The following is a 26,167-nucleotide window of genomic DNA, read 5'->3' as shown; positions in this document are numbered from 1 at the left end:
GTGTGTCGGGGAACTCACGCAGCGTCAGAAAATAAACCCCTCTCTGTTCCTCCGTACCCAAATCTCTAAAAACGGGGAACAACGGAGCTGATCCAGATTTGCGTCCGATATGACGTAATATCTGAAATGTGGACCCACGGCCCTATCACGAACGTTGCTATCAGAAACAATGCCCGACTGTTTTTGACGTAATATGGTCGGTGTTTACATTAGCATGGCTAACACTCAGAGCTAACCTTTTTGATGTCTTTTATACATAGATATGTAGCTTATGTGCCAATAAAACCTTTGAATCTTGAATGAATTGAGTCAATATGTGACAAGTGTAAGAAAATGAAACAACACAATGACGTTATTTTACAAATTTATTTCTGAAAAAATATATTTTTTGATTCTGACAGAGACAATAACATAGACATATATACAATTCTCTTTCATAAATACACGATTATTTACAAAAAGTCTAAATTAAATAGGGAAAAACTATTTTCTGGAGGATATGTACACATTGCATTGCTTTCTTAAATTAACGAAGATAATACAAAGACACGACTACACAGAAACGACATGTATTTTTGGTATCAAATAGATTAGGTCATTAAAAAAAGGAATAAAAAACTCTCTCCGTGGTCCTTCAAGGTATTTCTTTTTTTTTCAAAAATAACCACTTAACACCCGGAGCTGTGCCTGCGATGCAGAACATCAGCTGGTGTATTTTAAATTGTTTTAAAACAACTTGCAGTGGTTGATAAAGGCAGCAAGTTTTAGCTTTTTGATTCATAAAAAAATAAACTTGGTATAAAAATAAACGTGGTAGAATCACAGGAAGACAAACGGAAAAACGATGATATGATTTGCAAGATGAATCCAGCTTGGCTAGACCTTCATCCAGCCTACTTTTCTTTTCATATATATTTTATAAATTGTCAAAAGGTAGATTATCTGTTCATGAGGTGAACGTGTGGGAAACAGCTGGTGGTTGATAGAGTTACGAACTCTCCCTGATTCACCTGAAACATCACAGTTTAAAATAAATGTCTCCAGTGATACATGTTTCCTGGTCTCGTAAAATACAGGATTTGTGACACGATTAAAGTCATTGGATTGGAGTCCGGTTGCAGAAGAGGCACTTCAGAGTCTGCAGGATTGTAAGGTTTCTTCTAACAGGCCACGATGTGATGCTTCACTTTCAAAGACAGCAAAACAGAGAAGAAAATGGACGGAGTCACAGAGCTGTCCACTTCAGCTTTCAGACGGGAAAAGTTCAGGTGGTTTAACTTCAGATCAAAAAGTTTCCGTCTCCATTTCTTGTAGAAAAATGTCCTCTGATGATTAGGGGATTGTACAGGACACGCGACGATAAGGAAGCTAAGGCACCGGTCTTTCCGATTGGTTGTAAAGTATTTTTCTTGTTCACGTTTCATCCAAAAGAAATACAGATACACAGACAGGGATATTATATTAAGATTCAAAAGTATAAAAAAAGATAAATAGTGCAAATGACGCCGGACATTCACTCCCTCCTCTCTCTTCTTCTTTCTTTCTTTTCATTTCAGAATCATTGTCATCCGATCATTGTCAATATCGAAGCAGAAAACAAGTCCTTTTTCTTTTTGTTTCTTTCCATTGAGCAGCAGTAATAAATATTAAATAACATATCATGTGTAGAATAGATCCTCTGGATGTCGAAGTTTGAGGTCTTCAGCGTGAAAGTTGGTGTGGAGGTTAAACCTGAGAAGAGAGAGAGAGAAACAGCGGTTAGTCGTGAGCGTACAGGACGATTTCTGATGGGTCAAATTGAACAAACACAGCTTCATTTATATGAATTGTTTTGTGTGGTTGTGTTGGTATTCGGTCCTCACCTCAGTAGCAAACACACACTGCTCCATCTTCTCCGGGATGATGTAAACCGGTTGATAAAGACTGTCCTTTCCGAACCCAAGAGGAGGAACGATGATTGTCGAGTCACGCTTTTTACTGCAGGAGAAAACAGAGAGATGGAGTTATTACTCTGGAAACATTTCACAAGAAGTCATTTGTAAACAGAACAGATGAGATTTCAGAGAAGGAGACGAAGAAAGGATGAAATTTGAAACTATCATTAGGTTCTTACAGGTCAAACTTGGCCAGGCGTTGCTCTTCTTTAGCCAGGTTACAGTCCGCCATCTTGTTTCTGAAAATACCCATGCTGTCTCCACCGTTCTCCACCAGCGCTGCGTTCTTATTGGACACTTTAAGTTGCCCCCCAGGTATGAGGAAGGCCTCCTTTTCCCTCAGTGGTGACCCTGGTAGTCCACCAATCATTGCGTTGCGATTGTTCACCGCCTCCAGGTCGTTCTTCACCGACCGGGTGATAGCCGTTAGCTTCCAGCCGCGGTGCAGCTGCCTCAGAATGTGAACGCCAACAACAACGAGCAGAATTAACGTCACGATACCAAGAGCGATGGCGGCGATCATCGCTGGAGACGAATCCTTATCTGGAGGAGTTGCAGTTGGTTGGTTGTATTCACATCTAGCACCCATGAAACCCATTGGACATTGGCACACTGGGCCGGTGTAATGTGTGAAACATTTCCCACCGTTTTCACACGGGAACTGGTTGCAGGGACTGGTTCGTACGGAGCAATCTTTTTCGGCGAATCCGAGCGTGCACGTGCAGGTGAAATCGTTGATGCCGTCCACGCAGGTGCCGGCGTTTCGGCAAGGTTTGCTGGAGCAATCGTCGATGTTTGTTTCGCAGCGAAGGCCCGAGAAACCGGGGCGACATTGGCACATGTCTGGATTACCGGGCTCCAGACACTGAGCACCTTTCGAGAGAAAGGCAGAGGAGAGTTTAGTTAAAAATGCAAGCTTAAAAAGATAAAGATAAGATATTGCACTTTTCTTTTTCATTCAATTAAAATACTAATCAACAAAAATAAAGTGATAAAGTAATTATTAAAACAAGTTATCAAAGTAAAAAGTTGTGCATTTGTATGAACATGTTAAATATATTTACATAAAGAATAGACGATAGATAGATGGATAGATGGATAGATAGATGGATAGATGGATAGATAGATAGATAGATAGATAGAGAGATAGAGAGAGAGAGAGAGAGATAAAGAGAGAGATAGATAGGAGTTAAGTATGTAAGCTAAATACAATGGGCAGATCCAAACATATTAGATTACATATTTTTAACAGCATGTGAATTCAAAAAACAGAGGACCAAGGATGGAGCCTTGTGGGACGCCAGAGTTGAGACTTAATATTAGCATTAGCACTAAAAAAGAGAGACTGGTGAAGAGGGAGGAACACATGTTTTTTACATTTCCTCTCAACAGCTGACACTCAGCAGGAGTGACATGTGTGTGTGATTAGAAACATCCTGAGGGAATGTTTTCCAGTATCAGTGGAGTTTACTATAAAACACTGAAGAGCTTTTGTGAATTAGGAACAGACCAGCAGTAATCCACAGAATTATCTAATTTCCCACGATTATTTGTATGGAGATCATTAATGATCGCTTGGTTTAAAGCTTGCAAACCCATTCCTGTTTGACATTTAACTTGGAAAGGAGGACACTGGTTTTGCAACGACTGTGGGGTCGACACACTCAGACTCAATCTGCAGAATATACTCTGTAAAAACAAACTTGTGTATCAGCTCCATATTTGGTTGTTCTGTGCAGCTGATGTGTTGCAACACTGTAAACAGAGCGAAGCTACCAGCAACCACTCTGCAGTTATGAGAGGCTTTTTTCCCCCTGTGAAGCTCGCTGAGAGGCAGGAATGATTACAGATTGAAGATAAACAGGCGGCGGGTTTCTGCAGACTAATGAGGACCTATGGGACGACTGAAAACTGAGCTCGGACCCTCAGAGACAACTCAAAACGATAACTGTGTAACATTCAGGTGATTAAGTTTTTGTTGTAAGGAGCCGTCTGATCCTGATTATCTGTCTGCTTCCACAGAAAATACATGAGGACAGGTGGAGGAGGTTGTAAAAACATCCCTACTCTTAAGCTTTTAATACCTGATTTGTAACAACCCTTAATAGTTGAAAGAATTCCAAATTAAACTTGCAGAAACTTGTTCCACCACATGTCACCCAATGGAAACTATTGGTATGCTTTATAAAAGAGCAATTCACCTGCAGTAAACGTGCATCCAAACATGGTGCACAAACAGTTTGCGTGCCAAAGCGAGGTGCAACGGACTGAGTTCTCTTGTTAAACTTTTTTTTTGGCACACAAGACCAAGCATTTCCATTGAGAATGAACCGTGATTAGCTGAGAGCGGTTGCCAGTGCTGGATTTCTGCCCAGAAACAGTGCAACCAGGTAGAGAAAGACAGATAAACTCCTGCTAAAAACAGACGTGTTTGTGGCTGCAACAATGAGGTAAGACGTGCTGATGTTGACAGACTGAAGATAAGACGAGTTCAGCGGCTCCTACGTGACAATCGAGGAGTTTGACATGCATTCAGATATCTGATGAGAAGCTTTAAACCCAAACATCATGTCTGCATTCTGGGAGAAATGTGAGTTTCTTTCATACTGACACGAAGGTCATTGACCGTAATGAGTTAACTATCATCAAACAACTCTCACTTATTAGTCCTTGCTTTCAAGCAGTGGCGTTTGAACTGAGGCAATCACTGTCCTATTATGTTATAAAACAGATCAGTACTGTTATTAAAATGACATACTGTTCCAACTTAATGCAAGATAACCCTTCAACACCCTTCATGATGAACAGCGTTCAACCGGTTGGTATGTGTCACGAACTGTGAGAAAAATGTCTAAATATTTCTAAACAGCCTGCAGCAGGTGAACCAAGAAAAGATCTATTAACAGATTAACTACCAGATAAGAAAACTTTTTAAAAAAACAGCTCGACCCATTTTGCAGCTCAATCTTCGCTTTGGATCCATGGTTACATAATCTTTGTTTAACCTGCATAACAGTTTCTAGTTCTCCAGTAGTAGCAGGACACTTTGGCTGCTTGGCAAACCTCCAACTAGTATACCAACAACACAGGTAAGATTTCAAGTAGCTCACAGCTTCTAAAAACAAAAGACCCTCAAACACAATTCAATCCTCTAATTCTCACAAAGCGAAAAAGGCACAAAGCCAAGACCCTCGACATACATCAATATCTGCTTCACAGGGAAATGGAGGAGAAACTGATTACAGGAAGTGGATGAATGTCGGCCGCCTACATGTCTGAACTTCTAGATTATCACAGAGTTGTATCAGCCGACACAAACTAAAAAGGCCAGGCTGTTGTTTTGTGGATTCTGTAAAAATGTAACCTAGCTGGCAAGTACTGACAGGAGTGGATAAAAAAAAAGATCCGGGTGTTTTTGAATTCCCTTCCTTCTTGTTAATATTGATATTGAGGTGTTTCGTACCGTTAGCGCAGGGGTTGCTGCTGCATCTGTCGATTCTCTTCTCGCAGTTTGATCCCATGAACCCGGTCGGGCATCGGCAGCTGTATCCATCGGAGACGTTTTCCACACATGTTCCTCCATTAAAACACGGCCCATCTGCACAAGTCATGGCGATAATCTCACAGTTTTTCGCGTAGAAACCCTGAGGGCAGGCGCAGGAATAATCATCTTCCAAATCCTGGACGAAAGAAGAGGGAAAAGCAAACATGGTGAGTACGGGTTGACGAGAGAACTCTCTTCTGATTGGTGGATTTCAACCTGTTGAGCCCCCAGCCTGTTTTTCAGGTCTCAGGCTCGAAAATGACATTCCCAGAACAAATGACCATATCTTCCCTTCTAAAGGGGGTAAATTAATAATCTTTTTTCTCAAAGTAATGATAAACCTGTGAGTTGGATGTAGAAAAGTCTGAATCAATATAGATGTTTTTATTTTAAAGTGAATTCAGATTGAACATAGTAAAAAAAATGTAAATTATAGTGTCCGTCCAAAAACAAAACATTACTGAGAGTGAAAACTAACCTTGGATGATGGGTAAGTAGACTAAAAGCTTTAGGAATCCAAACTACAACATATAAGAAGTACCCTGTATCAAGATTGATGCAAAACAAGTGAAATTTGACCTTTTTAGAGAGGTTTAGCAAAAAATCCACTTCTGGGGTCATTTGGGTGGATTTTCCATATCTTTTTTTTTATTTATTTAATCGTTTATTTGGCAGGGACAATGCACAGTAATGAACACTTAAAACATTCAAACGTGTCAAGCGTAACAGTGCCAGATGTAGCTTTGAGCTAATTTCCATCCGCAGTCCCTCACATAAAACATTTAAGAAAATTACATTTTACAAACATAGCAAAAACAAAATACATGATATGCAAAAGGTGCAAGAGAGCAAGAGCAGCATACACGAGTATTTACCACACGGCAGTACAATGTAGCAGCTACGACATGTAAAGTGCAAGAGGAGATACCCCTGTGTTAAAGTGCATTTAGCGGTGATTACACGTCTGTTTGTTTCTCAGCCATTCTCTGAGTTGACCTTTGAAGCTATTGAGAGAGGGACAATCCCATATCTCAGTTGGGGGGCTGTTCCACAACAAGCTGCCTTTAACGGAGAGGACATTTTGTCCAAAAGTGGTCCATCTGTGGTGGACCTCACAGTCTCCTCTGGTTTCTGACCTAGTGCAGCGTCCAGTGTCCATTTTGTTACGTAGATGGAAGTAGGCGATCCTTGAAATTGATTTTATGTGGGTGTTAAAGGATAAATCCTGATCCTATATAACACCAAGATTCCTTACAGTCTCACTGGAGGCCAAATGAATGCCATCCATAGTTAATATATCTTTAGATAATTTGTTTCGTAGATTCTTCAGGCCGAGTACAATAACTTCAGCTTTGGTCGTGTTTAACATCAAAAAGTTTAAAGTCATCCATGTTTTTAAGTCCTTGAGGCAGTCTTCAATTTTATTTAGGTACCGTAATTTTCGGACTATAAGCCGCGCCTTTTTCCCCATTTTTCGACCCTGCGGCTTATATAACGGTGCGGCTAATCTATGGATTTGTACAGCTAACGGCCACTAGGGGACCTCCTAGATCTATGGATGTTACAGCTAACGGCCACTAGGGGACCTCCTAAATCTATGGATTTTACAGGTTACAGTCCACCACCTTTAACTCTATGGGCTCTATGGCCGGTCCGCGCCCCCCACCTTTAAGCGGCGGGCTCCAGCAGGAAAAGCTGGAGGCCGGAAAAGAGTGAGACAGGTAGCGCGCAAAAGTAAAAGTGGAACCGAGAGTGGTACGAGAGACAGAACGAGAGCAAGACAGACAGACATTACGAGAGCGAGACAGTTTGTCCCCGTACCACTGGTTGAAAACCACTGCTGTAGATCACTGCCGGTACGTGCGCTGGGAGCGCACCGTTTAAGTTTGAAAGTTGAAAAGTGTGTGTGTCTGAAACGCTATGTGATACAGTACAGTTTACACAGCACATGTTCTGTAGCTACTATTGCACTAAATGTTAACACTTGAATACGTTATGCAAATATGCAACTTGTTTGTTGAAATGTTAATAAATGGGAGCTTCCTCAAACAGCCATCTCTTTCCCGACAATCCCCTCTGTGCACGAACCCTTACATGTGGTAATGAAACATTAAAACACCTGCGGCTTATAGTCCAGTGCGGCTTATATATGTACACATCATTCAATTCAGCTGCTGCGGCTTAGATTCAGGTGCGCCTTAGAGTCCGAAAATTACGGTGATTCATTTAATTGGGCTTGTGATTTTTTCAGTATTTTTCCCCTGTACAAAGAGGACCGCATCATCGGAATACATTTGTACATTCAATTCAGGACATACATTAGGCAAGTCATTAATGTACAGTCAACAGTGTCAAAAGCCTTCCTGAGATCAAGGAAGACAGCACCTACATATGGGCTCGTGTCCAACATACATTTAACCTTTTCCACAAAGACACAGTTAGCTGTCTCAGTGAAGTGGTGAGCACGGAAACCAAACTGCATTGGGTGGAGTGGAGCGAAACCTTTGTCTAAATGTTTGGTGATTAGTTTTGACACCCTTTTCTCAGCTGCCGTAGAGACACAGGGGAGGATGCTGATTGGTCTGTAATTGGACATTATTGGCTTATCCCCAGATTTAAAGATCGGTGTCCCCGTGGCCACCTTCCAGGATGATGGAACTTCCCTCGTGCTTATAGATTGATTCAGTAGCATACCAATTGGTTTTATTAGACCGTCAATATTTGTCTTTATAAAGTTGGTGTCTAAATCATCTGCATCCCTAGCCTTCGAACCTCTTAACCCTAAGATTATATTGTTTACCTCCACCTCTGTGATTTCCTCCAGGTGGAAAACTGGGTGTGTATCCCAGTCGGGCTACGGGAGACCTCAGATGGCGGGAAGAGCTTTGTGATGTCCAGAGCACTATTTATAAAATACTCATTTAGACAGCTGGCCAACACTGCAGGGTCTTTCATCAGGGCATCATTGATTTTTAATTCTGAAAATGATTTTCCTGTTTCTTACCTAATAGTTTATTTAGGATTTGCCGAACGTTTTTACTGTTAAAAAGTTTGCTTTGGCCTGTCTTAGTGTTACCTTGTTACGAGCACGAGTGAATTTCTGTCTGTCAGTGGACAGTCCGGATTTCAAGCTCTGCTTTAATAGTTGGTCTCTAGATTTCATTAAACTCCTGCACTGTAGATTCAGCCAGGGGAGATGATGTTCCTTCCTGTCCCTAAGGCACCCTTTCCTAGAGAAGGAAGATATTGTATCATTAACTTTAGATATGAACAGATGACTGTTTTCACCAATGTCTTCAGAGGACAGAGTGTCCCCCCAATTAATCATTTTCACTGCATCCATACAACGTTGTTGCAGGTTTTTGGGGGTGAAGCGTGAACCGAAGGCAGGGGAACCCATCGGTCGATTTTGATGATTGACACCACTTTTGAACCGTTTGAGCCGATAGAATCGAGGGGGAAGTTCCTCAAATCCATCTAAACATTACCATTGGTGAACGAGTGATGCGCGGCTGAGCATGCCCAAAACCGGAAGCCTCATAGCAGCTATATATGAAAACTAATGAAGCTCAGTGCAAGTTCAGGCAGGAAGACCTATCACTTTGTATTGCACGTCATGGCAATACTCGCTCCCTTCACTAATTGATAGGGAGCGCCACTCCTCAAGCTAACCTATCACTTCCCTCCATCCACAAGCCTAATCATCGCACCTGTTAATCCCTCTATATATGCTCTCCCCTTTTCCATCAGCTGTCTTCCAGGTGTCAACGCGCAACCCTCCTCCACCCTTTCACCTCCTGCTTCCAACTCAGGGCCAAGCTCAACCTTCTCCCTTCCAACTGGACCTAACCACTTATCACCACCACCAGTGTCTAGACCCAAACGGTTCTTTCCCTTCCCGAATGATATCCTACAAAACCTGGGCCTAATCGCCAAACACCATTTCATTCACTGTTATAATCTGTCATCATTATGTTTCATTTATATAATGTGACCCGATGATAAACATGTATTCCATACATCACGTCTCTCCTGATTGAACTCCTATTGACATAACTGTTAGGATGGATTATCAGGAATGATTTCAAAGTGACACAGACACATTGGATTAACCTTCAGTGGCGTTTATATGCGTCTTAATGCCATATAACACAACTTTTGATCAGAAAACAGCAAAGGTTAGACGTATTTGCCCTTTTGGCCACGTAGAGTGAAGTTGTGTGTCGTCTGGTTTTGCTTTCACTTATACCACTGGAATCTCAGCTGTCATATGATATCTTGTTTGTGCAGATCCGAAGAAGTATAACATATTTCTACCATGAGTTATGTGCTAATTGCGTTAGCACTCTTTCGCTTAGTGCTAATTCAGAAGCTCGGCGTTAGACTTGTGGTGTTTCGGTAAAAATGGTTCATATCGTCAGGTAGCTGAGTTTCTTCCCGTTAAGTGGGTATGACACATTCATAGGTTGTTAAATGTTAAGAAGCCCTCAGACGCTGTTTCTTGCAAGATGTTGATGGGCTCCCGGGCTTAACAGGTTAATACAAAGCTTCCTAAGGTCAACACTCTTGAATCCTTCAAAAGGTCTCTCACTTATTCACTCTAGCTTTCAATCTCCGATCAACAGACTCCCCACTTTACTCACGTGGATTAGGGCTGCTGTTTATGTTTCTTTTTGTTTCCTTTGTGCTGTTTCTGATTTTATGTAAAGCGTCATTTAGCACCAGGAAAAGCAAAAAAGTATTATTATTATTAGATTCAGATTCAAAGGCTTTATTGTCATATGCACAAAGCCACAGTGTAGAAATGGCAATGAACATCTTATGACCTGAGCTCCTCCAACAATGCAACATATATCATAAAATACAAGTAGTGCAACAAGTATATCATGAATGTTTCTGTGTGTAGTTGCTTTGACTTACTGTGCAGCTGCCTCCATTCTTGCATGGGTTGCTGTCACACTCGTTGGTCTCGATCTCACAGTTTTTCCCGGTGAATCCCGGTCGGCAGGTGCAGGTGTAGCTGCCCTGACCCGTGTTGGTGCAGGAAGCTTCGTTCTGGCACGGCTTGTGGTTCGTGCAGTAGTTCAGATCTGGATTTAGATAAAAGACAAACAAAGGTTAGCCAACAAACCAAAAGCAGAACCAGCGACAAGAGCAAACAAATCACCAACAAACCAAAAGCAGAGCCAGTTGAAGAGGAAACAAATCACTCTCTTGATCTAACTTTTCTGTCCATAAAATGTCTGACACGCTGAAACGCTAATGTGTAGTTTGTTTAGTCTCAGAGCAGCTACGTTTCCTTTACACTCCAGATTCCTTGTGAAAATACCAATGAAAAGGAATACCAGCTATGCTTTTATAGCCTTTTTAAGTCAGTGATTAACCCTCTCATTATCATGTTAATGAATTTCAATGAATGTCATTAAATCTAATTATGAGAACGGACCAAACAGCATCTGTGGTCTGAAAGCTGGCTGCGAGGGAGACGATTAAACGAGTATAATTTGTGAATAAGTAGAACATTAGTCTTCTTTAACAGCCACAGTGGCAGGTGTGTGTGTGTGTGTGTGTGTGTGTGTGTGTGTGTGTGTGTGTGTGTGTGTGTGTGTGTGTGTGTGTGTGTGTGTGTGTGTGTGTGTGTGTGTGTGTGTGTGTGTGTGTGTGTGTGTGTGTGTGTGTGTGTGGACACTAAATGCTGGAACTGGTAGAAGATCTTCAAATCAGGATTATACAGATTCCTTCAAAACATTTCAAAATAAAACTTATTTAAGAAAGCCTCCACCAGAGCATTGCTAGGACACATTGGAAAAGGCTTGGACAATTTATTTCACTTTAACCTCTTCAGCCCCGAGCCTGTTTTCCAGGTCTCAGGCTCGAAAATGACATTCCCAGAACAAATGACCATATCTTCTAAAACGGTTACATTAATAATCTTTTTTCTCAAAGTAATGATAAACCTGTGAGTTGGATGTAGAAAAGTCAAAATCAATATAGATGTGTTTATTTTAAAGTAAATTCAGATTGAACAGAGTAAAATATTTTTTATTATAGTGTCCGTCCAAAAGAAAACATTACCGTAATTTTCGGACTATAAGGCGCACCTGAATATAAGCCGCAGCAGTGGCATACCACTCTCGGTTCCACTTTTACTTTTGCGCGCTACCTGTCTCACTCTTTTCCGGCCTCCAGCTTTTCCTGCTGGAACCCGCCGCTTAAAGGTGGGGGTCCGCGGACCGGCCATAGAGCCCATAGAGTTAAAGGTGTTGGCCGTTAGCTGTAAAAATCCATAGATTAGCCGCACCGTTATATAAGCCGCAGCGTTGAAAAATAGGGAAAAAGGCGCGGCTTATAGTCCAAAAATTACGGTACTTAACGTGAAAACCACCTTTTTAGAGAGATTTAGAAAATAAAAACCACTTCTGGGGTCCTTTGGGAGGATTTTCCATATCTCTGGAACCCATCGGTCGATTTTGGTGATTGACACCTCTTTTTAACCGTTAGAGCCAATAGCATCGAGGGGAAGTCCCTAAAATCCATCTAAACATTACCATTGGTGAACGAGTGATGCGCAGCCAGCAAGCACAAAACCGGAAGCTGGGTTACAGCTCTCATGCACTCTATAAGAAAACTCAGTTTTTGACATAAATGGAATGATGGATTATCAGGAATCATTTCAAAGTAACACAGACACATTGGATTAACCTATGGATTAACCTTCAGCAGTGTTGTATGCGTTTTAATGCCATTGAACACAACTTTTGATCAGAGAACAGACGAGGTAAGACGTGTTTGCCGTTTTGGCCACGTAAAGCTAAGTTGTGTGTTGTCTGGTTTCACCTTCACTGCCCCTGATCGCACAGTGATGATGCTTATACCATTGGAATCTGTGGAATCTCAGCTTTCATACGATATCTTGTAGGGGTGTAACGATTCACAAACATTTCGGTTCGGTGCGTACCTCGGTTTTTAGGTCACGGTTCGGTACGTTTTCGGTACAGCAGAAAAGATTATCACAAAACATAAAATATTTTTGTTGGGGTTTTTAATTATTATTAAACTGTAAATAATGTATTCACTCAAATACAAAATGAAATAAACATTACGGTGCAGCATTTCGATGAACTGAAATCATCTGTATTTGAACTTTACTGTGATATTACTCACAAAACATAACATATTTGTTTTGGGTTTTTAATTATTATTAAACTGTGAATATTCACTCAAATAAATACAAAATATAATAAAATAAACATTAAGGTGCAGCATGTCGATGAACTGAAATAATCTGTATTGAACTGTACTGTACTCGTACCTAAGCAGCCAGTTTGACATTAGGACTTGCTTGTCATTGTATTTTCATGTTTTTTTAAAGAAAGATGAACTTGTCCACATTGCTTGCTGAAAGGGCAGATCTGCTGGCACTAACAATGTCTCCTGCTGTGGAGAACACCCTCTCTAGGGACAGAGGTAGCAGATAGCCAGGTAGCGCTTTGCTAACATGGCAACATAAGGATATTTGGCGTTTGTAATAGCTTTGGCTCGGTCTGAACTCTTTGCGAGTGGTGGAGGCTTAAATGCTAGCGGGAGTTGGGTTTGCACTTCAGTCTTTTTTCTTTTGGTACCGGTGATAGTCACGTTCGGGTGATTTCAAATGAGTGTGCAAGTTTGATGTATTGCCAGCCGCGTAACCAATTTTAGTTGAACAATGCCGACAAACAGCTTTGGTTCGGTCCACCTGTCTTTGTCCGTCAGCCTTGTACGTAACTGCCAAACCAAAATGTTCCCAAACCGGAGACTTCAATGATGCTGGAGGATTTTCGAGCTCAACTTTATCGGCGTTCGCCATTTCGACAGTTCCTCAAATTACTGACTACATTTGAACGCATCCCTGTGACCAGCTCTCACAGTATGCCTCTCGTCCAATTAAATGACTTGCTCGCTCTATGACACGTTGAACCCAATGTGAGCAAATTACACGTGTACCGAACCGAAGGGCCCATACCGTATGTATACCGTTACACCCCTAATATCTTGTTTGTGCAGATCCGATGAAGTATAAAATATTTCTACAATGAGTTATGTGCTAAGTGCGTTAGCACTCTTTCGCATAGCGCTAATTCAGACGCTTGGCGTTATAGTTGTGTTTTGTTTGGGTAAAAACGGTTCATATCGTCAGTTAGCTGAATTTCTTCCCGTTAAGTGGGTATGACACATTAATAGGTTGATAAATGTTAAGAAGCCCTCGGACGCTGTTTCGTGAAAAAAAAAAAAAAACAGGTTAATATAAAGGGAGGTCAGTTACTCTTTAAAACAGATGGTAGTTATGGGTACTTTTTACTGAAGTACATTTCGAAGCCCTCTTTACTTTGACTTGAGTAAAGAAGTTTAGTCAGTACTTTTTTTTAACACGAGTATCTGTACTTCTACTTGAGTAAAGGATGTGTTTGCTTTTGCTCTGATATTGAAATGTAAAATAAGCTTGAATGACCAAAAGCAATGAAACTTTAAGATACTTTATTTATGTTGTCATGTAACATTAGTAAACTTTTGTTGTGTCAGTCTGGACACTAAATGCTGAAAGTGGTAGAAACAGATGTGTTTTTGGGGTCTTTGTACACACCTTGGTTGCAGTACAGCCCCCCCCACCCCTCCTTGCAGTTGCATTGCCACGGCTGCTGGCAGGTGCCATGCAGACATCCGGGGTGTCGGGCACACTCGTCACAGCGCGGCCCCTGCCAGCCCTGCAGACACACACACTCTCCGGGGGATTTACAGAAACCATGTTCATCACTGCATCCCGCCGCACAGATGGCTGATGGGAAAAAGAGAGGGAAAAAAAGAAAGGGAGAAGGGAGGAAGAGGAGATATTAGTATGAGCGTCTCATGTTCTTCGCTCAAAACACAAAACACTGTGCAATATATGCAGCTCCTATAGGATGGGTAAAAAGCAGAGAACACATTTCACCGTGTGTGTGTGCGTGTGTGTGTGTGTGTGTGTGTGTGTGTGTGTGTGTGTGTGTGTGTGTGTGTGTGTGTGTGTGTGTGTGTGTGTGTGTGTGTGTGTGTGTGTGTGTGTACCAGGGTTTCCATTAGCCGTTAATTACCGGTTTTTAGCTGATAAAATGTATAAAAAACCGGTAAATTCAAAACCTGCCGGTCAAAATGTCCGGTAATAATTATGATGCTCCGATCGATTGCCGCCGGTCATTATCGGCCGATATTCACTCTTAATAGTTTGATCGGTGCTCTCTCTAAAGGCCGATCAGGAGAGCTGGATCTGATCGATATGGACATAAACGCGAGTGAAGTGTAACCGGACGCGAGAGAGATCAGATCAGCTGCTGAGCAGTAGCGTGGCGTGGGGAAAAAATTAGGGGAAGCCAATAATACGTCCTTTCTTTTGGGGTGGTGTGGTGGTCAATGTAATAACGTAACCAGATGAGTGATTACAGCGCCCGGTATCATTTTACACACATTTGTATCATACAGATGCAGGACTTACACACGCCGGTTATCTGACCGACAGGTCCGCGCGCACTCTCCAGCCCAAACTCTAATAAGCATTCATTCACAAACTAAATCAGGAGACCTTTAACGTTTTACATCCGGTTCGCTCCTTTGTTCCTCGCTGTACACAGCTCCAGTTTGGGCATTGGCCTGTCATCAGATTCTATTTGTCGTTGCTGCTGCAGTGGAAGTTTAGTACAATTATTTTTGATTAAATACTCCAAATCTCCACCCTCCGTAATTGCACTTGCTTCAGTTGCTTGCTACTTTCTAACGGCGGTGAGAGTGGTGCAGTGACGCTCTCTATCTTCTATCGATTAGATTTATGATTCGAAAATTATAAAAGTAGGGTACACATGTGGATATAATCCGACTGAACAAAACGTGCATTTACCTAACAGGTTCGTTTTCCACTGACCTTTTTTCGAGCTATTTTCCAAAACCCTGTGGAGAAATCCCATTGCTATTTTGTCGAGGTAAACCGAGCGCAGCTTACTTCCGCTTTTTGGGACGCGTCACTGCACCACTAAGTTGATGCGATTTGATTGGATTGTGAGGCAAGGGAAGCCAGCCGCGTCTGGCTTCCCTTGGCATGAACCTGACCAATCACAGGTTGGCAGGGGCATGACGTGAGCCTCATCTGATTGGTCAATCCCTCCATTTTTTTTCACCAAGGGAAGCAAATTTCGGCTGGCCTCCTCTCGCAACAGAAAGTGCAATCTACTGTTTCACCATAACATCTAGAGGGGCGCTGTTTCACTCTTTGTAAAATACTCAATGAGAATGGGGGAGAGACGGGCCGGCAGCAACACACAACAAAGAATTTCCGAAACTAAACGAAGTGTTTTTATTTATTTATTAAAATTATAACTACAATCCGAAAAAACAGGGGAAGCCTGGCTTCCCTTGGCTTCCAGGAGAAAACGTCACTGCTGCTGAGTCTGACGGAGACACGCAGCTCTGCATGATCACCTGAAGCCCCGCCCACTGTTTAGCGAGCTGCATAAGAAACTGACGGGCTGTCAGGAGAGAGAGGGAAAGAGAGGGAGAGAGAGAGAGAGGGAGAGAGAGAGAGAGAGGGGGGGAGGGAGAGAGAGAGAGCGAGAGAGAGAGAGAGAGGGAGGGGGAGAGAGAGAGAGAGAAAGAGAGAGAGGGGGGAGCAAGAGAGAGAGAGGGAGGGAGAGAGGGAGAGAGAGAAAGAGAGAGGGGGGGGAGCAAGAGAGAGAGAGAGAGAGGGAGGGAGAGAGAGAGAGAGAGAGAGAGAGAGGATCCGTTTCTCCCATGTTATTATCCAAACTTTTGAATAATGACCTCATTGACGTTTTCAACTATTTTGCCATTCACACGAAGCTGTGGATGCGTGGTTGTTTTTTTCTTATTTGTGAAATACATTGTCTCTGTTTTGTTAGTGAGTAAGACACGAGTCATTTAAACATTGAGCAACTTTGTGCAGCGTCGACGAGAGCTTAGAGGCAACCTGTTCAGCATCTTTCCCATGAGTGGAAACAACCGTGTCGTCAGCATACATCTGGACGTCCACATCCTCACAAACAGATGGGAGATCATTCATATATATGCTGAACAACAGCGGTCCAAGAATTGAGCCTTGTGGTACTCCGATTGAGCATGGCTTAGTTTCTGACAGTTTATCATTTATAGGGACACATTGAGAACGACCAGCTAAGTAAGACCTGACCCATTGTATTGTGCTAACTGACAGGTTGAAATTGTAGAGTTTTGATAACAGTTTGGTATGGTTTACTGTGTCAAATGCTTTACGCAGGTCAAGGAACACTGCTCCAACTATCCCTCCTTTGTCTAACTTAGCCTTGATTCCTTCCGCTAAATAATGTGTGACACCAGCTAAACTGAAGCAATATAAAACTGAGACCCATTAACTGAGTTTTAAACATCAGCATATCCGGTAATAGTCCCGTGATTACCTGCTAACGGAAACTCTTATTATTATTATTGAAACATGACCGGTAAGTTTCAAATTTGTCCAGTAAAAGAAGTTATTTCCGGACATTTGACCGGCAAGAAAAAATCCTGCCTGTTAAAAGGCGGGCGACTGTTGAGCTAAAAACAAAAGGAGCCAACACACACACACACACACACACACACACACACACACACACACACACACACACACACACACACACACACACACACACACACACACACACACACACACACACACACACACACACACACACACACACACACACACACTCACTCACACTCGCAGGGAACAACAGAAGCTTCTCAAAGGTCTTTTTTTTTGTCCTCCAGGGTCAGCGATGGCGTTGACAACTGCTTGACTTAACAATTTCAAGATCACTTGACAAAAAGCGCCAAGGGTCCTATTCTTCCCCCCCCCCAAATCTGAAGTAACGTTACAATTACAAAAAGGGAGGGAGTGTAAGAAGAGTAGGGGTTAAACTACTGTTACAAAAAGCACATTTTACAGCCACTGTTACTGAAAGACAGCTGTACTCAGTTTATAATGGCTGTTAAACTTTTTTATTGAAATGTAAAATAGGTTTGAATGAGCAAAAGCAATGAAACTTTGTACTGTACAAACATTACATTTCTACCATGAGTTATGTGCTAAGTGCGTTAGCACTCTTTCGCATAGCGCTAATTCAGACGCTTGGCGTTATAGTTGTGTTTTGTTTGGGTAAAAACGGTTCATATCATCAGTTAGCTGAATTTCTTCCCGTTAAGTGGGTATGACACATTAATAGGTTGATAAATGTTAAGAAGCCCTCGGACGCTGTTTCGTGAAAAAATAAAAAATAAACAGGTTAATATAAAGGGAGGTCAGTGACTCTTTAAAACAGATGGTAGTTATGGGTACTTTTTACTGAAGTACATTTCGAAGCCCATACTTCTTTACTTTTACTTGAGTAAAGAAGTTTAGTCAGTACTTTTTTTTAACACGAGTATCTGTACTTCTACTTGAGTAAAGGATGTGTTTGCTTTTGCTCTGATATTGAAATGTAAAATAAGCTTGAATGACCAAAAGCAATGAAACTTTATCTCTTATTATTATTATTGAAACATGACTGGTAAGTTTCGAATTTGTCCAGTAAAATAAGTTATTTCCGGACATTTGACAGGCAAGAAAAAATCCTAGCGGAAACCCTGGTATGTATGTGTGTGTGTGTATGTATGTATGTATGTATGTATGTATGTATGTATGTATGTATGTATGTATGTATGTATGTATGTATGTATGTATGTATGTATGTATGTATGTATGTATGTATGTATGTATGTATGTGTGTGTATGTATGTATGTATGTGTGTGTGTGTATGTACGTAGTATGTATGTGTGTATGTATGTATGTGTGTATGTATGTGTGTATGTAAGTATGTAAGTATGTATGTATGTATGTATGTATGTATGTATGTATGTATGTATGTATGTATGTATGTATGTATGTATGTATGTTTGTATCTATATATCTGATAGCCATTGAATCTTTGAAGTGTGATGCTAAGAAGCTAACTTCCTTCTTAAGCTACAAAAACAAAAGTACATTGTAAAGAGGGTTTCATCCTCCAGTTATACTCTGATAAACCTGGCTGCTATATCTTCACGACTGGTACAGGATGTGTATTTTGTCAATTGTGTGATTTGTTTTTATGCATGCTTCTTAGTTTCATTTCATTTTAATTTGTTTCGTTCATGGTATGCACAACTTAATATATAACAATTATTTACAAAACATGTCTCTATGAACACACCATACCCGAAACGGAGCAGGGAGAAGAAAATAATCTTATATTACCTGCCTTTCTCAAACAATGTTTATAAACACATAGAAATATATTTAGTTAACATTAAGCTGTCTTTGGCTTTACTGCTGTAACTAATGTAAATGTCCCCTATTCTGATTCTGAACACAACCACCCCCTACCCCTCTGAGGGCCTCTCTCTCACACACACACACACACACACACACACACACACACACACACACACACACACACACACACACACACACACACACACACACACACACACACACACACACATACACACACACACACACACACACACACACACACACACACACACACACACTTGGAGTGCTTGTTAAGTAGTGAGTGAAGCAGCTGGCCCTCACAACAAAAGCAACACATGCCGTCTCTTTTCACGCAAGGCAGCGCACATTAAGCTGCAGCGTGTGCCTGTTAAAACGGGCGGGCGACTGTTGAGCTAAAAACAAAAGGAGCCAACACACACACACACACACACACACACACACACACACACACACTCGCAGGGAACAACAGAAGCTTCTCAAAGGTCTTTTTTTTTGTCCTCCAGGGTCAGCGATGGCGTTGACAACTGCTTGACTTAACAATTTCAAGATCGCTTGACAAAAAAAATTGAAGCGCCAAGGGTCCTATTCTTTCCCCCCCCCCCCCCCAAATCTGAAGTAACGTTACAATTACAAAAAGGGAGGGAGTGTAAGAAGAGTAGGGGTTAAACTACTGTTACAAAAAGCACATTTTACAGCCACTGTTACTAAAAGACAGCTGTACTCAGTTTATAATGGCTGTTAAACTTTTTTATTGAAATGTAAAATAGGCTTGAATGACGAAAAGCAATGAAACTTTGTACTGTACAAACATTACAACTTCCTACTAAAGGGCCTTATGGACAAGAAATAAAAAACACCATCAAACTGTTAAAGCTGACTATGACTATGGACATTTTGGGAAACTTCAAACCGAAACTATAGCAAATAAAACATTGTTTTAGGGCCAAGACACACATTAAACCCCCTCATTAGCTTCTTGATGACTGCACTTAAACTCCCACTGTACATTTTACACTTATATTCAATTTAATTTGTAATAATCCAATCCCGGGCACAATTAATGTAAATATAAAATCCTGCTTATATTTTGTTACTGTGTATTTCTATTTCAGAAATATTTTGGATTGTTTATTTCTAGTCTTTTAATATCTTTTGTGTACAAGTCTTTTTAAGCTGCTGCAACGCAAACATTTCCCGAATCAAATTGGGATCAATAAAGTACTTCTTATCTTATTTCTTATCTTTTTACAACAACACAGACAGAAATGCCTGAGTGTCAAACTCAACTTCATCACGGGCCACATCAGCATTAAGGTTGCACTCAAAGGGCCGGTTGTAACTTTAAGATATATAAAAATACATATATAAATATTTAATATATATAAAATAATGTATTATTACATCACACGTCACTTGTTAGACACTTTTATCAAAATCAACTTACATACTCAATACTGTCGACAATCCATGAGCAATTTTGGGGTGAAGTGTCTCAGGGACACAACGACATGCTGACAGGAGTGGGGTTTGAACCTGTGACCCCTTGATCCGAACACCAACGCACAACCCACTGCACCACACGCCTGTATTATATTATTTATAACATTGCATCTGCATTGCATTATTATCTGATAGGGTAATAACTTCATAATCAACTACTTCTGAAAGCAGAAGTCTAGGGCAAATGATTGCAAGTCTCTTCAGTGAGCATGTCACAAAACGATTTTAAAAAGAAAAGTAAAATTCTGGAGAAAAAATGAATATTTGAGATGCATTGTGGGACATGTAGTTTATGGGCAACGTGCTTCTGTAAATCGGCATGCATAATCAACATATTATATTCTTTCAGAGCTCTTGAGGGGCAACATGAAGTTAAGTCACGGGCCGGATTTGGCCCCCGGGCCTTGAGTTTGACACCCCTGCTTAAAGCATCATGTTGGTGTCTTCTGGCAGGGTTTATGTGATTTAAGTGCATTAAAGTGGGTCAAAACTCACGAATGTCGCAGTATACTCCGGTCCATCCCTCCAGACAGACCCGGTCGCCCGGCTCGTCGCAGGTGTAGTGGCCGAAGGTGTCGTTGCGCGGGCGGCAGTAGGCAGAGCACTCCACCCCGTGGTAGTGTTCGTCACAGATCACGTGGTAGGAGTACCGGAGCTCGCTCTTGTTACTGAAGTCCACGTCCTGGGACCACTCCTCTCCAACGGTGAGTCTGCGGCGGGTCGCCAGGCGGCTGATCAGATTGTTCTGGTTATCTTGAGGGGAAAACATGATTAATATGTGTGCCAAATGAGATGCTGAAAGTGTGAATAATGTGATGTGTGTGTGTGTGTGTGTGTGTGTGTGTGTGCGCGCGCGTGTGTGTGTGTGTGTGTGTGTGTGTGTGTGTGTGTGTGTGTGTGTGTGTGTGTGTGTGTGTGTGTGTCGCCCCCTTGCGGTGCAGAAGCAACGTACCTGTAGACCCGATAATTGAAGACTCCGCGTTCCAGGCTTCAATGATCAGAGAGAAAGTCCCCTGAAAATAAGATTTAAAATCAAAAACCTCCATTAATGACCAGAAACATAACTTTGTCTTTCTTTCTTTTACTCATGCATAGTTTAGCTCCTGCTGGTTTGTAAGCTTTACTTTCATCATTCATGCTAGAAGTGAATCAGTGAGAAGCGGAATCACTTATTCAGCCTTTAAATGCACATTGTTGAGTTTGTGAAGCACACTGGAGGACTAAAGGACTTCTGAGGCCAAAGCGTGTGATTTCTGTCACCTACCGGCCATTTGAAGTGAAAAGGCACCCTGATGGGCGCGCTACTGGAGATGGATTTGGAGTCCGCGCCGAAGATGTCCGTGAGCGCGGTCCCGTACGTGCACGGGGGCTCCGGGTTGATAACGTCCTGCGAGTGTTTGAGGCAAACCCGGAAAAAGATCTGGCAATCCCGGGTCTGGAAGCCACAAACTCCCCGCGAGCTGGAGAAGGAGCTGATTTTCAGCTCAAAGACTCCGGAGGAGAGAGTCTGAAATGGAGAGGAAGGGGGAAAACTGAGCGTTATATAATGTGGCAAATTGTGCACGAAAATAATGTGTATAAATGAGAAAATGCATAAAAACACATGGAACAAACGTGCACAAAGTGGCTGTTTTGCAACATGCTTTAAAATGAAACCACTTTGTTCTACTTGTGAATCTGGACTCTGGACTGCATCATTTAACTAAGATATGCTTACATGTGTGATATTAAAATGTAATTGAAGTAAAAACATGGAGCTCGGAGTTTCTGTGCGTAAAAGCGCAGCTCTCCAAAACCTCCCCTGCTCTTCAGAGAACAAGATATATCGATAGAATAACTTGGAAGCTGTTAGAGTGGAGAACACAAAGTCAGTTCCTGTGTGTGCTGTCAGAGTTTCTCACCGTCTGCACACACAGCAACATCAGGAGAAACGGCAGGAAGAAGCGCGCCATGTCGGCTCGGATCGAGTCTCCAGGGCACGGAGCTCCGGAGGTCCTGATACAGGTGAAGAATTTAAAATGCGTAAAATCCAAACGGGTCCAAAAGGAAAACGGACAGCGCGTCAGGTGAAGAAACTCAAAACTCAAAAACACGCTCTTGGATGAAATGAAAAAGACGAGTTAAAAAAAAAAAAGACAGAGCATTTAGGTGAAGTGTGTGCGGGAGGAATGAGAATAGAGCATATTCCGCTTTGCTGATGGACTCTGGACTGAAGCTGGCTGCGGTTTCACCTCCCCTTTATACCCGCGAGAGCAGGGTGGCACGAGGGGGGGTGAGAGAGAAGGAGGGAGGGAGGGAGGAAGGAGGGGAGGCGCTGCAAAAAATATCCACCTTAAGGAGATCTCTATCATTCAGAGGTGGGAAGTAGAGTAGAAATACTTTGTTACTGTACTTACATGTTCCTGGTATCAGTACTTTACTCCACTCTGACAACTTTTTACTTTGACTCCTTACGTTTTGAACACAAATACCTGTACTTTCTACTTCTTACATTTTCAAAACAGGTGTGTTACTTTAGTTTGAATGTGTGTTTCATTACACTAGAGTGTGTTGCCCAAGGACACAAACGTATGGGTACTTTTTACTGAAGTACATTTCAAAGCCTCTTTACTCTTACTTGAGTAAAGAAGTTTAGTCAGTACTTCTACTTTCACCAGAGTATTTTAAACACGAGTATCTGTACTTCTACTGGAGTAAAGGATGTGGGTACTTTTGCCCTCTCTGCATGTGTACATTAGCTTCAGTGTAGAAATAATACTATACTATAATAAAAAATAGTGCTAGAAGACCTTAGAACAAGCTAAGATTCAGAAGGCATTATTGACATCAGAATCAGGTGGACACATAAGAGGAATTTGACTTGATGTCGTGGTGCAGACATCAAAGAAAAAATCAAAACACAGAATTATTTTAAGAAAACTAGAATAACATAAACAAATATATATGCACACTACGGTGTACTTTGGGAATCTGAAGTCCCAGGCTCCTCCAACAATGCAACATAAATATCGATTAGACATACAGACACAGATAAGACACATTAACAGTAACAGTTGCTGAAAGCAAAACTTTCCCTGAAATCAATCAACGCTCACTTCCTGTCTAACAGGAGGAGCGATGATTCCTATCCCAGCTGACACGGAGCCAAGAATTTTATCAGACATGCTTGTTTATTTCTTCCAGGCAGAGAAGCAAACATGCAGCAACATGAATATCTACACTCACTGCACTTTCATTTGTTCCCAGAGGAATGTGTTTCCTGCAGCCATGAAGCTCTGGACGCTCGTCAACAAGCTGCACTGTGCAAGAATCACTGTTGTGTCAATACACACACATGTCCTAAAACGTGGAGAAACGTCTCCTTGGTGTGTTACCTAAATATGTCTCTTGGCTCTTTTGAAGTGCTGCTACTCATTTGGTCGGTTGTCCATTTGTGTTCATACGAGATGCACTTTATGTATCTCAATTAGGAAAACAAGGTTGGTGCAGATGCATAAAACAAAACAAGGCATTGCACATAATAACACAAGAAAAGAGTAGAAATAATAATAATAATCTCGAAAAAGAAATAAATCAGCATTAGAGAGTAAGAAACAGATGAACATGAAGATAAGACGCCATTGATACACCGAACACTTCTCTATATTGAATAAGCTAACTCTTAATTATTGCCTGCCTGTGTTGTGAAAGCAACTCTAAAGTCAGGAAGATGTTTTTTTTTTTGCAGTGTGGAGAGCCAAGGAGCAACATGCATGCTGGGAGGAGGTGTGTGTGTGTGGGGGGGGGGGGGGTGTAACAGGGGCCCCGCTTTGATTCGCTTTCACCACCGAGGGGACAATTACTGCGGGGCAATTGAACAAACTGTCAGGAGACAGCAGCCAAACGCTGCTTTACTGCACACACACACACACACACACACACACACACACACACACACACACACACACACACACACACACACACACACACACACACGGGCACACACACGGGCACACACGGGCACACACACGGGCACACACGGGCACACACGGGCACACACACATAGGCACACGGGCACACACACGGGCACACACGGGCACACACACACACGGGCACACACGGGCACACACACATAGACACACGGGCACACACACACACACACACACACACGCATTATACTGTAGCCATGGACCGTTTAAAAACTTGTAAACACTGTATATTCCTTAAACTCTTTCCGATGTACGTATCCCTGTCACAGTGTAGATACAATGGTATAGCAGATATACTATTAATCACACAAATAAGTATATTTTGAACACTTTAAGGAATAAAAACACGCGTCAAAATACCTGAAGCAATACACAACAGACGTGATGTTGTGAGTCACTGAGAGGACAATAGAGGAGTTAAAGGATGGTTGTGTCTGAGGTTTGATCAAAATAGAAATACAGTCTGTTTATCAAACACACTTTCTATTCTTCTGCTGCTGTCGCGTGCCGTCCCTCGAGGGGGTTTAGTGATGGGGGGGGGCACGTCTAGGTTTTTGTTAACATGCGCACAATTAACGCTCTTCAAGGAGAGAGAGGCTGCAGAGAGGAGTGTGTGTGTGTGTGTGTGTGTGTGTGTGTGTGTGTGTGTGTGTGTGTGTGTGTGTGTGTGTGTGTGTGTGTGTGTGTGTGTGTGTGTGTGTGTGTGTGTGTGTGTGTCTCGCAGCTGTATGATAATGCCCCCCCTCAGGGTGTGTAGCTGATGTTATTAAGATGAAGCTCATTTTATCTGAGTTACACATTAATAACGTTTTCGATATTTATTTTTTTATGAATTAAAAAACTATTAAAATGTTCAATTAAAGTCAAATTACCATTTTGCTGAATTGTTCTGCCTATACGCTGCATACCAGACTTCAAACAGTAATGTCCTGAGAGCAATTTTCCAAAACGTTACCTTATTGTGTGTGTGTGTGTGGGTGTGTGTGTGTGTGTGTGTCTGTGTGTGTGTGTGTGTGTGTGTGTGTGTGTGTGTGTGTCTGTGTGTGTGTGTGTGTGTGTGTGTGTGTGGGGGGGGGGTACGTGTGTGTGTGTGGGGGGGGGGTACGTGTGTGTGTGGGGGGGTGCGTGTGTGTGTGTGTGTGTGTGTGTGTGCGTGCGTGCGCGCGTGCGCGCTACAAACTGTTGCTTTGTGTTTGGCGCTCGCGGACCAGCCTCGCCCTCTATTGTTATTCTAATGAGGGCAGCGCGTGCCTCCGTTGTCCCTGACTTTAACCCCCCCCCCAACCAAACCCCATCGGAGGCACGCTTCTCTCTTTCTCTCTTTCTCTCTTTCTTTCTCTCTCTCTCTCTCTCTCTCTCTCAAAACAATAAACAATGAATGAAAGTTGTCCTCGAGCCCATGCATCCGCGTGCCAACAACAAAAATACCAACAACAGTGTTTCTGCCGTATGGGCCCCACACTGACAGGCAGGACGGGTACACGTCACACACAGCATCATATTTTAAAGAGGTTTAAAAAAACTGCTGAAAACTAAATAACTACATATTAAAATATATAAACTACATTTGCCACCAACATGAGTTGATAACCTCATGAAATGTCACTGTTAATTTAGGGGAATTAGAAAGTAGTACATGTGATAACACAATACTTTATTCTATGATATCTTCTTAATAAATACATCCCAACAGTACCTGGCCGCTGCAGCACGTGCAGCGTCCTCTCCCTGGGGAGCGCGAGGGGACGCGTGCACACAGCACGAAGAAGCTTCAGCATCAGCAACAATATGCACATATTCAATCGCGAGCCATCTGCTGATCGACACCCCCCCCCCCCCCCCCCCCCCTCCTCAGACTGCAGATTCCTCAAAAGGAGG

General features: G+C 42.1%; 1 protein-coding gene across 1 annotated transcript; it reads right to left on the bottom strand.

The window, feature by feature from the left end:
• Window positions 1–352: 352 nt before the first annotated feature.
• dlc (deltaC) lies at window positions 353–22,516 on the bottom strand. Its single transcript, XM_079679652.1, has 10 exons — window positions 22,223–22,516; window positions 21,586–21,828; window positions 21,274–21,334; window positions 20,817–21,074; window positions 14,099–14,290; window positions 10,399–10,568; window positions 5,398–5,614; window positions 2,114–2,807; window positions 1,863–1,977; window positions 353–1,731 (listed from the first exon to the last, which is right to left on the bottom strand). Exons 1-10 carry the CDS (start codon window positions 22,271–22,273, stop codon window positions 1,726–1,728), a joined length of 2,007 nt encoding a protein of 668 aa, XP_079535778.1. The 5' UTR covers window positions 22,274–22,516; the 3' UTR covers window positions 353–1,725.
• Between the last annotated feature and the right edge of the window lie 3,651 nt (window positions 22,517–26,167).

Source organism: Notothenia rossii, assembly GCF_949606895.1.
Source record: "Notothenia rossii genome assembly, chromosome: 4".
NCBI lineage: Eukaryota > Metazoa > Chordata > Actinopteri > Perciformes > Nototheniidae > Notothenia > Notothenia rossii.
The sequence above is the reverse complement of the archived record's forward strand: the minus strand, read 5'-3'. Positions and strand labels throughout refer to the sequence as shown.

Coding starts and splice junctions, on each gene's coding strand:
- dlc (XM_079679652.1), bottom strand. CDS start 22,273: ATGGCGCGCTTCTTCCTGCCGTTTCTCCTGATGTTGCTGTGTGTGCAG. Junction 21,335..21,585: donor CTTTTCACTTCAAATGGCCG/GTAGGTGACAGA, acceptor TCTTATTTTCAG/GGGACTTTCTCTCTGATCAT. Junction 2,808..5,397: donor CAGCAACCCCTGCGCTAACG/GTACGAAACACC, acceptor TTCTCTCGAAAG/GTGCTCAGTGTCTGGAGCCC.